This window comes from Pseudochaenichthys georgianus, chromosome 3, assembly GCF_902827115.2.
Source record: "Pseudochaenichthys georgianus chromosome 3, fPseGeo1.2, whole genome shotgun sequence".
In the NCBI taxonomy this organism is placed as follows: Eukaryota; Metazoa; Chordata; class Actinopteri; order Perciformes; family Channichthyidae; genus Pseudochaenichthys; species Pseudochaenichthys georgianus.
Genome location: NC_047505.1, coordinates 27,308,778 through 27,323,931, shown reverse-complemented (window position 1 = coordinate 27,323,931; position 15,154 = coordinate 27,308,778). Strand labels below are relative to the sequence as shown.

The following is a 15,154-nucleotide window of genomic DNA, read 5'->3' as shown; positions in this document are numbered from 1 at the left end:
CTTGACTGATTTTGTATCGCTTTGCATTCTGGGTTAACAGACTGGAAAGCGATAGGTCGCTTTTTCTGTCTTTCAAGTAAACTCCTGAATTAAGTGGCAGGGAGGCCAAGGGAGGAGGGATCAAAACTATAGGTTACTTACGTAACCCCAGTTTTCAGAGTAACATGAAGTGAGATGTCTCACTATGGGATGCGCCTCATCGCGGAGCAAACAGAAGCATCAATCTCATTACGCCAATCCTGATTGGCTGGTGATCTTGACGTCAGCGACAGGGGAAATCACCCCCTATAAGTAGCTTGCGCCACAACGCATGTGTCATTCAAAATAAGCACCTCTTCTCGCTTCACCATAGCAAGGAGGGCCGTCTGGTGAGACATCTCACTTCATGTTACTCTGAGTCCTGGGGTTACGTAAGTAACCTATAGTTCTCATTCATAACACTCCGTTCGATGTCTCACTATGGGATATTGTAGCTCCCGTATTGCCAGACGAGCTTATCTCGAAAATCACCGATCAACCAGAATTTAACAGGTAGAGTCCCGACTCAACAAGGTGCCCAGCACTGCTCGGGCCACGCTTGGAGCGGAGACGTCTAGCCTGTAAAAGCGGACCAAAGTGAGCGGCGAGGACTAGCTCGCTGCTACACAGATGTCTTGGATGGAAACACCCTTGAACAAAGCCCAGGATGTAGCCAGGCCCCGAGTCGAGTGAGCCCGCAGACCCAAAGGTGCTTGCAAATTCTGACTCGTATAGGCCAAAGCAATTGCCTCCACAATCCAGTGGGAGAGCCGTTGCTTAGTAACAGGCTTACCCTTGTGAGGGTTAGCCCAGGACACGAAGAGTTGGTCATTAAGACGAAGCTCTTTTGATCTGTCCATATATGTGTGTAAAGCCCGGACTGGACACAATAAATCCTGCTGCTGCTCCCCGGAGGAAACCAGCGGCGGAGGAAATGCCTCAATGTCAATTGGGGTACACGAACAAACCACCTTTGGTGTAAAGGCAGGGTTGGGTTTCAACAACACTCTCGTTTGCCCTGGGGCGAACTGAGTGCATGAAGGATGTACAGACAGTGCATGAATGTCACTGACTCGCTTGGCAGATGCCAGAGCCAGTAACAGCACTGTCTTGAGTGACAGATGTTTCATGTCAGCTCCTTCCAGGGGTTCAAATGGGGTCATTTTGAGCCCATTTAAAACCACTGCCAGGTCCCATAAGGGCACCAGTGACCTGGAAACAGGGAGGAGCCTGCGAGCCCCTTTCATAAAACGGCAGACCAAAGGATGTTGGCTAGCCGTCTTACCCTCAAAGCCCACATGGCATGCAGCAATAGCAGCCAGGTACACCTTGATCGTGGAGAAAGCTCTGTGTTTATCGATCAAGTCCTGTAGGAATGATAAAATCACCCCGACAGGACATTGAAAAGAGATGTGTCCTTCTTGAAGGCACCACTCCTCAAACACCCTCCACTTACAGTCATAGAGAGACCTGGTGGAGGAAGCTCTCGCACTCTGAATAGTGTTTATCACCTTCTGAGGGAGTCCCACTGTATTCAGATTGTACCACTCACGGGTCAGGCCCATAGTGCCCTGCGCTCTGGGCGTGGGTGAAGGATCGCCCCCCCCGCCTGAGACAATCTGTCCCTGCCTGGTGGGGGCTGCCATGGCTGCCCGCACAACAGCTGATATATCTCCGCCAGCCCGTACGTTGCGGGCTAGGGCGGAAACATCAGAGTAAGTGTGTGGCGTTGCTCCTTCACTCTGGCCAGAGTTGGGGGTAACAGAGCCAGGGGTGGGAACGCGTACAGAGGACCCGGAGGTCAATCATGTACGAGTGCGTCCCCGCCTAACAGTGCGTTTAAATCGTGCATTAAAGAGAACAGCTGTCATTGAGCATTTTTTCTTTATGCGAACAGATTTAACGCGGCTCCGCCGTAACGCACCCACAGCGGACTCACGATCCTTGGATGAGGAGTCCAGTCTGCATAGAGTGGTGCACCTCTGGACAGTAGTTCTGTCCCGAGGTGCATCACTCCCGGTACCTGTGTCGCTCTCAGAGAGAGGAGACGTCTGCCGCTCCAAGGAATCAGTTTGTGTGCCAGTGTGTGTGACTGGGGACCACGCAACCTCCCTTGGCGGTTCATACACGATATCGTGTTGTCTGTCCTCACGAGGACATGGTGTCCTCTGAGAGAAGGCAGGAAGCGTTTTAGGGTGGGGAACACCGCTAAAAGCTCCGGGTAATTTACATGCGCCCGCTGGAGGTCTCTGCTCTAGAGACCTCTCACCGGGCGACCTTCGTAAATACCCTATCAGCCTGTCTGACATGCGTCCGTGGTGACCACCTTCCGTGAAAGGACAGCACCCGTAGGCGCGTCCCGTACTGGAAAAGTCGGGTGTAGTGCCACTACGCATTACATAATAACCAATACTCTCCACACGCCGTGGCGCGCGGGTTTAGTTTTATTATGAGCCCCATGTTGAGCGGGTGCTTTACGAGGACATTTGTCTGCGTAATCTGACTCTGCTCGGCGGGCATTATAGATAAAACCATTCTTTCTAGGAGAGAGAGGGCCTCTCTCTCCAGAATATGGGTTGACTCTCTCTGGGCTTGTGAAAACAGATAAAGTATAACTGTTTTGAGAAGCCCAGGCAGATGTCGTGAGTATCTCCTGCTGTATGCTCCTTAGAGCCAGCTGAGATGTCACGCTTAAAGCCCCAGTCGGCACTGCGCGTGGCGGTGGTGCCTTCACAGACATGCCAATAATCCGCCTTTTGAGAGATGCCGTAGCTGCTCTCAGAAGGGGAACAATTGACAGGCTGTTTATTGGCTTCATTGATTTTCTTTTCATTCTTTTGAGCTGCGCCCTCGGCCTGAAGCCTGGATGCGTCAGCGGAAAATGTTTTATGACAGAGGAATCAATCAATGTGTGACATGTGTTTGTGCGGACTTGAGGATGGTGTTTAGGCATCTCTCGAGGCGGCGGGAACACATTCACGGAGGGGAGAAGGAGGGGCTGTCACGCCGCTCGCTTATTCTTCCTCGACTGCTGGCCGAAATTCTGGGTTGGCTGAGCCTGAGCTGCAGCCGGAACCGGAGATTTTCTCGGCCAACTTGCCCTTGTCTCCAGCCTGGGCTGGGGACTCGGGGTGGGCTGCGACCTCTGCTTGTCCGGTGCTTTAAACCGAGCAGAGTTCGAGACAGCTTGGGTGAAGGACTGCTGCTGCGAAGGCAGCGGCTGGAGCCTTCCAAATGTCCGTGACCGCTGCCATCTCGTCCAGAGTGGCTGCTCCCGGGCTACCCGACAGGTCCTCGCAGAACTCCGCTTGGTAGGCGGTTAGCAGCGAGGACACGTTCAGGGCCCTGGCGGACAGCGCTGTCGCTTTGTAGGACTTTTCAGTCATTGTAGACTGAACGCGGTCCGCCTTTGCTGGCAGCGTGGGGTTCCTTCTCGGTGAGGGGCCCACCTTTGGTAGAAGGTGGGCCGCCACCAGCGGTTCCATGGGCGGTATGCGGAGCAGGCCGAGCCTCTCCATTCCATCGCAGTCCAGGGAGGAGGCACCCTGGATTGGGACCTTGTTGCTGAAGGGCCGGTCTCTCCACGAGACCGACACTTCATCCAACATTTCTGGAAAAACCGGGAGGAGTTGCCTCCCTTTGCCCGCTGTTTGGGGAAGATGCTTCCCCTCGTAGCGGGACCTGGAGGTCTCCTCGTAGCGGGACCTGGAGGGTCTGACCGCAGCGCGTTTGCACACGGCCTGCAGGTCCATGCTCAGACCGGGCGAAGCTGGTGTGCTGTCGCCCGGGAGAGCAGCCCTCGCTCCAGGCTTTGCAGCCTGGGCCGATGACATGAAGGTGTCCTCTTCTTGTTCATCTGACTCGGACAGGAGGAACGCCAGGGAGTCCTCCTCATCGTCCTCCTCATAATCCAACTCGAGGACATCCTCCGCGGGTGAGACCATGGTGAGGTCTAACCGGGAGCCCCAGCTTGGTAAAGCGCGGGAATCCGTTCCCGCGTGTCTTGTCGTCACCGGGTCCCGGCCTGCCAGGGCGCGGGATTCCGGTTCTGATGCCATCGCTGATAATGAGCCCCAGACCGACACGGAGAGGGGTTCGCTCTCTGTGGCGGACGCCCCCGTGTCCTGACTGCCGGCCGGTGGGTCCATGGACATGGGGGGGTCCTGTTCCGACAGGCTAGCTTGTCTCGCTAGCCGTCGGCGGAGGCTCTTGACTGTGAAGCGGACACAATGCCTCGGGCGTGTTCCAGCCCGAGGCAGGACGAACAGACCTGGTGTGTGTATGTGCCCGAGATCTTCAACCCGCAGCCGCAGAGTCGAGCCACCGAGTCCCTGACTCCTCTGGTGTGAGGGAGAGGGGCGTCCATCTTGGCCGCCTCGTGGCGTGGAGAGGGCCTGCTCTCGACAGGTGGGACGGGAGAAAAGATAAAACCACCTTGTCCTTAATTCGGAGAAAAGGACAGTGTGGGTCTTTTATTCCCGGAGAATACTGACTGGTGTGGCAGTATGCTCCTTTTTTAATCCTTTTCCCCTCCGTGGAGGAGAGAAAAGAAAAAACGTCCTCGCTACCGTGGTGTCGGTAGAGAGGGAGCGAGCTAGCAACAGGTGTGCTGCTAGCTTTAAAAAATCGGACCTACCTTACTTTCCGGGGAAGAGAAGGGCGAGGTCGATTTTAATACTAACTGGCGTTAGTACTACCGTCTTCCTGCGAAGCAGAAGGAGTAGCCGGCGAGCGCCCGTCGACCGAAATGGGTATTTGGGTTCAGTCTGTGGACAGTGAAGCTTGCCCGGCTACTGTGAGATGTGCTCTGAAGCGAGAAGAGGTGTTTGAAATACGCATGCGTTGTGGCGCAAGCTACTTATAGGGGGTGATTTCCCCTGACGCTGACGTCAAGATCACCAGCCAATCAGGATTGGCGTAATGAGATTGATGCTTCTGTTTGCTCCGCGATGAGGCGCATCCCATAGTGAGACATCGAACGGAGTGTTATGAATGAGAAGCTGAACCTGTCTTGTCTATTTTTTTTATGAATGACTCGCGATCTACCAGCATTGCCCCCGCGGTCGACGTACTGGGCACCTCTGTGTTAGATGGTTGGCTCTGCACATGCGTTTCATTATGGAGGGGGGCTCAGTCTCTCCCTATTTGGGTGATATCGTGACTTACTTCTTTTCATTTGCAGGGATATATAAGTTCCCTGAATTGAGCCGACTCTTCTTCCAGAGAAAGCTGAGATCCTTTAAAGTGTGCAAGATGTTGGAGATATTTTACAAGTCTGTGGTCAGTGCTGCATCGGAGCCGCTGACACTGACACCAGCAGATTTAGGAAACGGATTAAGACATTATCAACACATTTGGAGATGTGGAGATCGGACACTAAACAAACAAACAAACCCTTCAACAACCAAAATGCACCCATCTGTAGTGTCCTCAACCTTTTACATTTATATGGAATCTCAAATGCAATTCCTTAAAGGTAGGGTAGGTAAGAATTGAGAAACCAGCTCGAGTGCGCTAGAATTTGAAAGTATGCACTACGCAGCCGAAAAAAATCTGCCCCTTCCTTCAGACTTCCTTACAGAGCCCCTCCTCCAACACACACGAACGCGCACATGACCAATGAGGGCACGAGATAAGTTTGTGAGGTGGAAGGCTGACGGGCAGGTAGGCCATCCAGTTATTTTAGCCGGGCCGGCTAAACTTCGTGCTTTTTACAACGCCACGGCTTCCACGGATGACATTTTTTTTATTTAGGGTATTTATTGTCAAAGCATTTAATGTATTCATTGCTATCGGGATGTTAAGAACATTCCATGGAATATAACAAAAAGTGTTTCCGAAGTGAATTACCCCACCTTTAATTAATGTAAATATTATTATTTATATTCGACAGCTATTTCTATCTTTCACTGTCAATATATTTTACTTTTGTTTATATTTCAAATGTTAAGTTTATATTGACTGTTTAAGTTTAGTCAGCATTTTCACAATAGCCTACGTGTAATACATGCTGCTGTGACTAACATAATGTTTCCAGTGTATGATCGATGTCAGGTGGTCGGGTATTGAGTCACTTGTTCACATGACAATGAATCCATTGAAAGAAAACCCTGAAATAATCTTGTATTTAAAAAAAAGTGTTTACTCAATTTAACAGTCATAGCCTATATGTTAAATATGAAACATAGGCTATAACGTAACATTAGTTAATAACAGAGATGGCAAAAGTACACACACCCTTTACTCAAGCAGAAGTACAGATAGCCTACTCGTGTTTAAAAATACTAAAAGTAGAAGTAGCCTACTGACTAAACGTCTTTACTCAAGTAAAGAAGTATGGGCTTCGAAATGTAGCCTTAAGAAAAAGGTAGCCTACCCATAACTATCAACTGTTATATAGGTAGTAACTGGCCTCACTTTATATTAATAGAACAATGATGTCATTGTTAGCTAATGAATGTTTCGATGCTGAACAACGGCAAAATGACAAAGTTTTCATTGGTCCTTCTTGTTTAGAGAAGACCAGGACATGATGGATACACAGATCGTGTTAAAATCAATGACTTTAAATAATAATGGTTACGCCACGAAACGCAGATTAAAACTAAAGTAACGGACCTGTTTTGAAAATGTAAGAAGTAGAGAAAGTAGGCCTACAGGTAGGCTATTTGTGTTAAAAATGTAAGAAGTAAAAGTAAAAAGTCGTCAGAAAAATAAATAGTGGAGTAGGCCTATAGGCTACCAGAAACATTTAAGTAGCCTACAGTAACGAATAAGCCTATTTGTAGGCTACTCCACTACTTCCCACCTCTGGTTAATAACTAATAATATTAACTAATATTTGGTCAGTAGCAGATCGTGACATCTGTCAGTTTTACAGTTAAGTCAGCATGTATTTTATTCCTCTTAACGTTTTTTTAAATAACCTAGGATTTGTGTTTTGTACTTGTTTAGAGAAATAAATACTAATGTCCGCCGCATCTGCACTTAGCTTCCAGGTGTCCGACAAAACTACCAGGAAACCTGAACTCATTGACACCTCCTTTGTTGCAATGTGTTGTCCGCACAGACGCGTTACGGCTCTCTGACCAGGACAGGTGCGTGCCCTGCGGGGGGGGGGGGGGGGAGAATGGCTGTGGGGGGGCAATGCTACGGTGACCGCGGCTCTCAGGTCTCGTCTTGGTATTTGGCAGTAGCAGCCAAGCAGGCAGAAGACATTTCTTAGAGGAACGTTTTTAACACTCATTGTCCTGTGAGGATTACAAATATTTCAGAGATATGACTGACATACTTCGGCTGGTGTCAGAAATGGACGGACGGACTTTATCTACTCTCTCCCTGCACTCTGAAAAAGGTTGGTAAATACGTACAGTTTAATTATGTTTACCATTAAAATGTTCATTATGTTTATATTCTCCACAAAACTGCTAATAAAGTGTGCATGAGTCTCCATGTTGCAATATCACCAAATATAGGCTAATGTCTTTTTTCTTCAGATATTAACTGTATTTGGGGTGATGTTTCCGCCTACATTGAACATCATATGGCCTTACAGAAGGTGAGCCTCTATTTATCTATCTGTCTATCTGTCTATCTATTTATCTATCTATCTATCATATGTCTCATTGTTAAATCCATTGTAACAGGGAGTTCACCTGGCAGGACTTGGCACCTTCACCTTCTCTCAGCAGAAGTTGGACATAGGGAATAAGTTCACAATGATCCAAAAACCCATCTTCCTCCTGGCTGGCAAACTAGTCCAGTCTCTTGGTTTAAAGCAGACCAGGCCACTGGCTGCAGGTGAGACTTACAAATGGCTTCATATTTCACAGCAAACTACTCAGAAAAAAGTCCCTTCGTACATCAAATCACATATCAGGAGAATAAAAGGTATTTTTCTTTGATGCTGATATCAAATATTGCAAACATCACACACCTATCTGGATTTAGACACATTTGAATCAGAGGATAGTTTGTGGTTTGTCAATTAAATCTGTCAATTAAATGACAATTAAATCTGATCGAACTGCATGAACACAGCCCTGATAAAGCACTGATGAGATTATTTTCTGACTATATGTTTTTTACTTGTGTGTCCCTTACAGCAACACATCTACCAGTGGTGCAACTGAACTTTGAAGCTGTGTCACAAGAGACTCCTTTCAGTCGAGATATGGTGGAGAGCTGCGTTAGAGAAACTCTTCTTCTCCTCTTCAGATTGTTGGCCTCTGAAAAAAACATATTCCTCACTTTCCAGGGAATTGGAGTTTTGTCCTTCAGGAACAACAAGGTGGCTCACCTCCTCACATTATATTGTACTCTGGTAACATAACTACTGCTTTTCTGTTGAATGTAATCTCATCTGATTTTATTCAAAGGTGAGAATGAAGTTCAACAGAGATTTTATTAATGCCATGGATGGAACTGGTCGGCTGCTGTTAGCCTTTGACAATGTGAGTTTAAAAAAGTGCAAGTGTTTGAATGATACTGTATATAATGAATTAGTATCGATGCAGATTATCTGTACTTTTGTCCCTGCAGAGACCTGGGGGCAGTGTCTCTTTACTGTCCGGTGGCCTGTCTAGGCTCCAGATGCCACAGTCTGCCAACCCCGTCACCATGCCAATCGTCTGCTCTCCTGAGCCAGAGAAAAGGGCTGCTGACAAAGCTCAAGACCAAAGGAATGCAGGAGGTGAAAGATGTGTTTCCACAAACCTGATCATTTAGGATTTGATAGCTCTAAAATAAGTATTGATTCAAATTCAAGCATTTTATCAACTTGCTGCAAAGGAAACCTTCATTTATTTAGCTGTTTGGAGGAGTAGTTTTGGTAATTTGGGAAATAAATACTTATTTGATTTCTTGAGGAAATGGTAGATGACTATCTGTTTGATAATAAACTACAGTTAATGATCTATTACTGTACCTGTAGTTTAGCACAAAGACTGAAGGAGAGGGGAACAGTTAGCTAGCCTGGCTCTGTCAAATTGACTTCAAACCGCTTTGCGTTTGGTTTGTTTGGCTTACTGAAACCCTTCTCTTTCAACATAATTAATATTTAGGGGGCATCAGGGGTTGAGATGCAGCTTATTGATGATGATAGATCTAGAGCTATAAGAAGAACAATATGACTTAGAAAAAGTGAAACTACTAGTGTTGTGTGTCTCTACAGAAGTTCCCCAACAGGGAGAATCTAAATCCCATCAGCCACTGCAGCCTGCCAAGATGAAAGCTGTCAGCCTGCCTGAAGAACTGAATCCACAACCCCCCATGGAGGCCACAGACAAGTAAAACACACACAATGATTCAGACGGACAGGCACACACACACACTCTATGGAGAGGTTCAGCTTGCAGTGCACAGAGCTGTTCGCTGGAGGTTGAGTCTCTGGTAGCTGGGACCTCAGGGGTGGTCTCATATTGTTACCGACCTATGCAGCTTCAAGCTCCATCAATGATGCACAACTATCTGTGGGCCAGGTTCCTCTTCTGTTATTACCTAATTGCACTGTCAGCACTTATACACTCACACAAAACACACATGGCACAGAGTGATATTAAGATCCTCCCTATAATTTCAATTGAATCCCCTGTTCCTTTCTTTTCTTGTGGCAAGTGCACTGAGACTCTCCGTACATATATATTCATCTGCATTTAAAAAATATAACTATATATATATTATTATTCCTCGGGATTGTGAGAAACAGCATTTCGATCTCCCTGTCTGTATCACACTCAGAAGATTGACAATAAAGTTGACTTTTTGACTTATGACCAACAAGTGTCAGCTGATTTGATTACTAATCCTTATTCTGCTATGATATCCTAAGAAACAGTTAGAGCCCCTTTACAACTCAAACACATGTCCATGGTGTTCCCATGAAAAACTAAAGTATTTAATACTGTTTTAATATTTAAATGTCACACAATTGTAACATAATACACTAATAAAGTGACACCAATCTGCACATGAAAGAGAGCCGTTCTCTTTGATGAAACATACAAAGTGGTAAATAATCTGTTTCCAATCTCAGGCCCACCGTCTCCGTCACATCACGAGATGTCGCTCACAAACTAGAGGACCCTGGTGTGACTGGTAACTGCTTTGGACACGCTCGTGCTGGACAGGTGTGTGTTAGGCCTCATGTATATGTAGAAGTCTTCAGTAAGTAATTTGGCTTTTATAGAGGTCCTTTATATTTAAGAGGTGGGTTCACTTTCTTGGTCACTGGACTAAGACTAAATAAATGACTTATTATTTATAGGGAATTATGTTTTTTTGATGTGACCCTTTCAGTATGATATTTCCTTGGTTTAACCCCCACTTGAACCCAGTGTGTGTTCCAACAGGCTTATGGTGCAACACGCACTGAGATCACAAACAGGAAAAGCAGTTTAGGGAAGGGAGGGAAAGAGAATTAAATGAAATTCAAAATAACTAAGAAAGCACAGTTCAACAATACAATGCCAGATGTAAACCGCTTTTATGGGAGCTCAGGTCCGAGTGCAGGGAGCTGAAGGGATGTTCATAAATATATAATTTATAGCAAAAGCCTGAGAGGAAAATAACTTTTTGCATTACTGATTCAAGTGTTTAATTGTAAGAACTGTCTTGTAATCGTAGGAGCTGTGCTACCTGTGCATGCAGCAGGCCCAAAGAAATGTTCCAGTGTACCTGAGGGAGCAGCAGCAGGCCGAAGAGAAATATCAGGAGAAGCTCTTACTGCTGAAAGAACAACAGAGAGACAGGCAGCACATGCACCAAGAACAAGTGTGTGTGTGTAACAGCTGTAATCGTAACAGTAAAGACATCATTTGAAAAATTCCTGAGAAAATACCATGTCATGTTCTCGGCTGTGAGTTACTGGATGTGACTGGAAGTGTTTTGCTTTTGGGTTCCGGTTAAGAAAGGGTACAGAAAACAACCGACTGAGGAAACAGAAGTCAAACCATTATGTCAAGAGAAAGTAAAAGTAGCAATAAGAAAAACATCAATAAAACAAATCTTAACAACTGAGGATTTAAGGGTGGTTCCAGACTGGTTGGGGCCAGAGAGCTGAGAACAGCACTGGGAGAGGTGTGGGAAATGTGGGATATTACAACTCAAAATTAAACAACTTGAAGTTCAACTTGTGCATGTTGTTTCTGCCAATACTATTTTATGGTTAATTAAAACTGCCCTCCGTGGTGAATATATGTCCTTCTCTCAATGTCTTTTCTCTTTCAGTCAACATGATAATACAAGGGGTGTCTTTGTGTGTGCATCCGGCAGGAGAAGCTGAATGAGCAACGTGAGCATGCAAAGCAGGTTGCTACATTGAACATTCAAATGTCTGAAAAGAAAGAGAAGAATTTCTGTCCTCTCTTCCCTGTGAGTATAACCTGAACACTTGAGACTCAGTCCCTGTAGCCAACACTTGTGGAGCTAGTTTGTACTACAAAGTAACGCAGAGGAGCAACTGTTGTATCTGTTCACAGTTAAGTAATCAGTTGTTGACATGTTACTGCAGCTCTGATATGAAAGTGAACAGTAAACCACAGACACTGTCAACTTCCTGTGGACTTCATTAAGGCAGTTTCATTTCTGAATGATTTAATAGTTATTTTAGTAAATTAATCTGACCATATTTGTAGCACACAGGATTCAAGTTTATAAATATCTCAAAGATGTTACCTTATTATTACTGTGGGATGCTTGTGTTCAGACTTCATTCGTCTTCCCGACACGGCCCTTCACTCCGGTGCCGAGGATCCAGCAGCATCGCTACATGAACGAGCTTCAGGGTCAGATAGAGACTCGCCAGCAACAGGAGGCCCGAGATCAGCAGAACCGTCTTCTCCTGGAACATCTGGATCAGGTCCAGCTGGTCCAGGAGTGAGTCTGTTACAGCAGTAATGCTCTGGCCTTTCCAGTAACCCTCTGTTGGTAGAGAGAGACATCTGGTTAAATGTGTTTACAACTGCAGGTGCTCAGCTACAGCACAAATTACGAGAGCTGTGTGTGTGTGTGTGTGTGTGTGTGTGTGTGTGTGTGTGTGTGTGTGTGTGTGTGTGTGTGTGTGTGTGTGTGTGTGTGTGTGTGTGTGTGTGTGTGTGTGTGTGTGTGTGTGTGTGTGTGCGTGTTTTAGGATGGCTTCGCAGAAGGCTCAGCAGCTTCAGCGGAAACATGAGAGAACTACTATTTACAAAAGGGCCTTGGACACTCAGGCAAGAATATACTTCTCAAAGTTGAGTAGACAGAAACAATGATTTGAGTTGTGTGAAATGAACAAAAGGTTATAAATGGTCATGAATTTCATAATGAGAGTGAAGCTGTCGCCCATCCTTTAGTTTAAATCACCGGTGCAAGCATTACATTAAACAGGATCTGTTTTTTTGGTTTGATTTGAGGAGAAAGAAGAATGCATGGAATAAAATAAATATCTCTGGTTCTGAGCCAGTATAAGAATGCAAACCAAAATGATGCTTGTGTTTAGCAGGTGTTGTGTACTTTAAAGTCAGCCAACAACAACAACATTTTCACTTGGTTTTGGTTTGACCTTGTGGGCCAGAGGGGAACAGCCACCAGCCACATCTGACCCAGGAGGACCGCTGCATGGTAACGTTACAGCTGAAATTAGTCATTTGTGTCCTTTAGGTCAGAGATAGGAAGAGCACAGACCCTCCAGAGTGCCAGGCTGACAACTCCGGGTTCAACCGCTGTGAGACAGCCACCAGCAACGCAGAGGGCCGAGAGAGGGCACAGAAGGTTAAATCTGTTTCCGATTGGTGCCACAAACCTCAATCTGCAGTTGTTGCATCATGCAGATGTCCGAAATAACCAGTGATTGCTCCAAATGATATCAAAGTCTCTGCATTTATTTGATTGTTTACGGTTTGTGAGAGATTACTTAAAGTAGCATATTAAAGAATTGTATTGGATTCATGGCGCAGCTGGTTTAGATAATTGTACATGTTTTATTAGGTTAGCTTAAACAACGTTAAATGTGAACTTGCCAAATCAAGACACAATGAGATAAATTCAGTGGAATAAAAACTTTAACATTTTCTTTGTGAAATATTTAAAGGTTAAAGTATAAAATGGTAATACTCACGTAAAATACACAACCTCAAAATTGTCCCGAAGAAGGAGGGTAATTACACAATACCACCGTTTTTTCTATCAATATTATAATACATCTTACTGTGGGTTTCATGTGTACATTTATCTATTACATATTGAGAATGATGTGATGTTATTCTACATACTGGCAGCACTTCCGGATCAATTTCAGTACCGCCACTCAGCGGAAGAAGGAAGAACTGCACAACCGCCAAGAACAGCTGCAGAAAGAGCGAGAAGTTCTCAAACACAACAAAATGGAGTGAGTAAAGGAAGAGGGAAAACATGTGTGACAATGAGGAGCTCTGTGGAAACTATGGTAGACTCTCTCTCTCTCTCTCTCTCTCTCTCTCTGGTATGTTTCCTCTGCAGGCTAATTTTGGACCACATTAATCGCTTTGAGAAGAGGCGAGACATCAGTAAGTCACTGGGGGACGAGTGGAGTCGCAACGCAAAGCTGAAACACCAGCAAAAGGAAGAGGACCGGCGCTTCCTGAGGTGTGTTTCAGTACAAGATACCATAACCAGAAGCATTTTGACAAGTTATCATACATACATAACTTAAAGTGGCTTGACAACATCAAATCTTTGAAAGGCAATGACAAAGTTGATTTTGAATGTATTCTCTACTGATGGCGATAACACCGGTCTAATTGGGATGTACTGTTCCACATAACTGACTTACCCAAAAGATACATCTCCCCTTGCTTCCCTCTGTCTCCCTGTGGTCAAGTCTGCTGGTCGGCTCCTGGTAGATAAGCTTGCAGAGTACAAGTGCTGCTGCCAGTGTAAGAGGAAGACAACCAACTGCGGAGAGACAAACATCTGGAAAGACTCTCATTACCTCTCCGGCTCACAGTTCATGATCTGATGAACAGCAGTATGTGAACATCAAGACCTCACAAACCTCAACACTTGTAACTCCTCATGTGACTGTTACTAAAAAATACATATTTCATTAGATTAGGTAGATAAATAATAAGTGAAGTGTGAAGCTGAAGCATACTTGGCTGTTTTGGTGTGCAGCAGTATTGTGTGTGTCATTGTGAGATGTATTCCTTCTCTTCTCCTTCATTAGTCTTGGGAGTTCATGTGTGTACTATGGTTGTTGTTGTTTTTTTGGTATTCAGTTCAGGTCAAAGATTTGTAATCATTGAACAAATAGCTAGTAACATTTTTCCCCAAGTTGTTCAAATGCACGTTAGTAACACTGCAATATTGAGGACTAACTTTGACTGCATTAAATAAGAAAGACGTCCTGACTCTTGATGCCTCAAACAGAAGAAGCCCAATTTACAAGATTAACACCTAGCAGCTGTGATCAAATCATCTTGCAGTCAGTCACTATCACATCCTGATTGTTTTCTGCAGATTTAGTGTTTTTTTAATTATACCAGGAAATAACTAATGACTGCAGATAACTGCTCTTAGCAGGGATTCAGACCGATAACAGCCCAGCATGAGTGAAACGATTAAATACAACCTTCTTAACATTTTTCATGCATTTAACATACAAATATTTGATGTCGCATTAAATAAAAGAAACTGATTTGACCCCATTGACTACATTTTTGTGTTACTTATTTCGTTTTGTTAAATGTGAGACTGTAACTGGAGACAAGTTGGGAGAATCTAATCACTATTTTTTGCAACAGGAGTTTGCACAAATGTACAAGTTAGTGCATTAAAGTAATTTGGAAACATGCTATCATATTAAGATTGCTGACGCTAAAAATGTTTTGCTCAGGTAAAGTAAAGACAATACACAGCTATTAAAAGAACATGTTTTTCTGTCATTTGAAAGACTTTCACTTTATAGCATGCAGCACCCTGGCAGAGGGGGTAGAGAGACTCTCTGTGATATCTGTCCCTGTTGTTCAGTAGTACTTGGAAGGGAAGCTGTGCTAGTAATAACCCTGAGAAGTGATGAGGGAAGCATATACTGCAGTACATACAGAGGACAACACAAAGCAAGAGGGCCCCACATTTGTGGGGACCGTGAGGATAGAAGGAGGGAAACACAAAAAAACTTCAG

General features: G+C 45.1%; 1 protein-coding gene and 1 pseudogene across 2 annotated transcripts; one reads left to right on the top strand and one right to left on the bottom strand.

Moving 5' to 3' along the window:
- Positions 1 to 11,812, bottom strand: part of LOC117442328 (interleukin-18 receptor accessory protein-like) — a 61,591-nt pseudogene extending 49,779 nt beyond the window's left edge.
- LOC117443003 (coiled-coil domain-containing protein 81-like) lies at positions 7,297 to 14,668 on the top strand. Of its 2 annotated transcripts, XM_034078957.1 has the most exons (16): positions 7,297 to 7,372; positions 7,515 to 7,576; positions 7,665 to 7,818; positions 8,124 to 8,308; positions 8,397 to 8,471; positions 8,560 to 8,710; positions 9,191 to 9,305; positions 10,052 to 10,145; positions 10,642 to 10,788; positions 11,290 to 11,388; positions 11,723 to 11,892; positions 12,146 to 12,224; positions 12,655 to 12,765; positions 13,272 to 13,381; positions 13,492 to 13,621; positions 13,853 to 14,668. In XM_034078957.1, the coding sequence occupies exons 1-16, from the start codon at positions 7,297 to 7,299 to the stop codon at positions 13,988 to 13,990; spliced, it is 1,896 nt and encodes a 631-aa protein (XP_033934848.1). In that variant the 3' UTR covers positions 13,991 to 14,668. The 2 variants fall into 2 exon arrangements, 1 of the variants encoding a protein (XP_033934848.1); XR_004551601.1 differs by lacking the exons at positions 7,297 to 7,372; positions 7,515 to 7,576; positions 7,665 to 7,818; ... (9 more) ...; positions 12,655 to 12,765; positions 13,272 to 13,381 and having other exon boundaries at positions 13,390 to 13,617; positions 13,853 to 13,942.
- Positions 14,669 to 15,154: the final 486 nt, after the last annotated feature.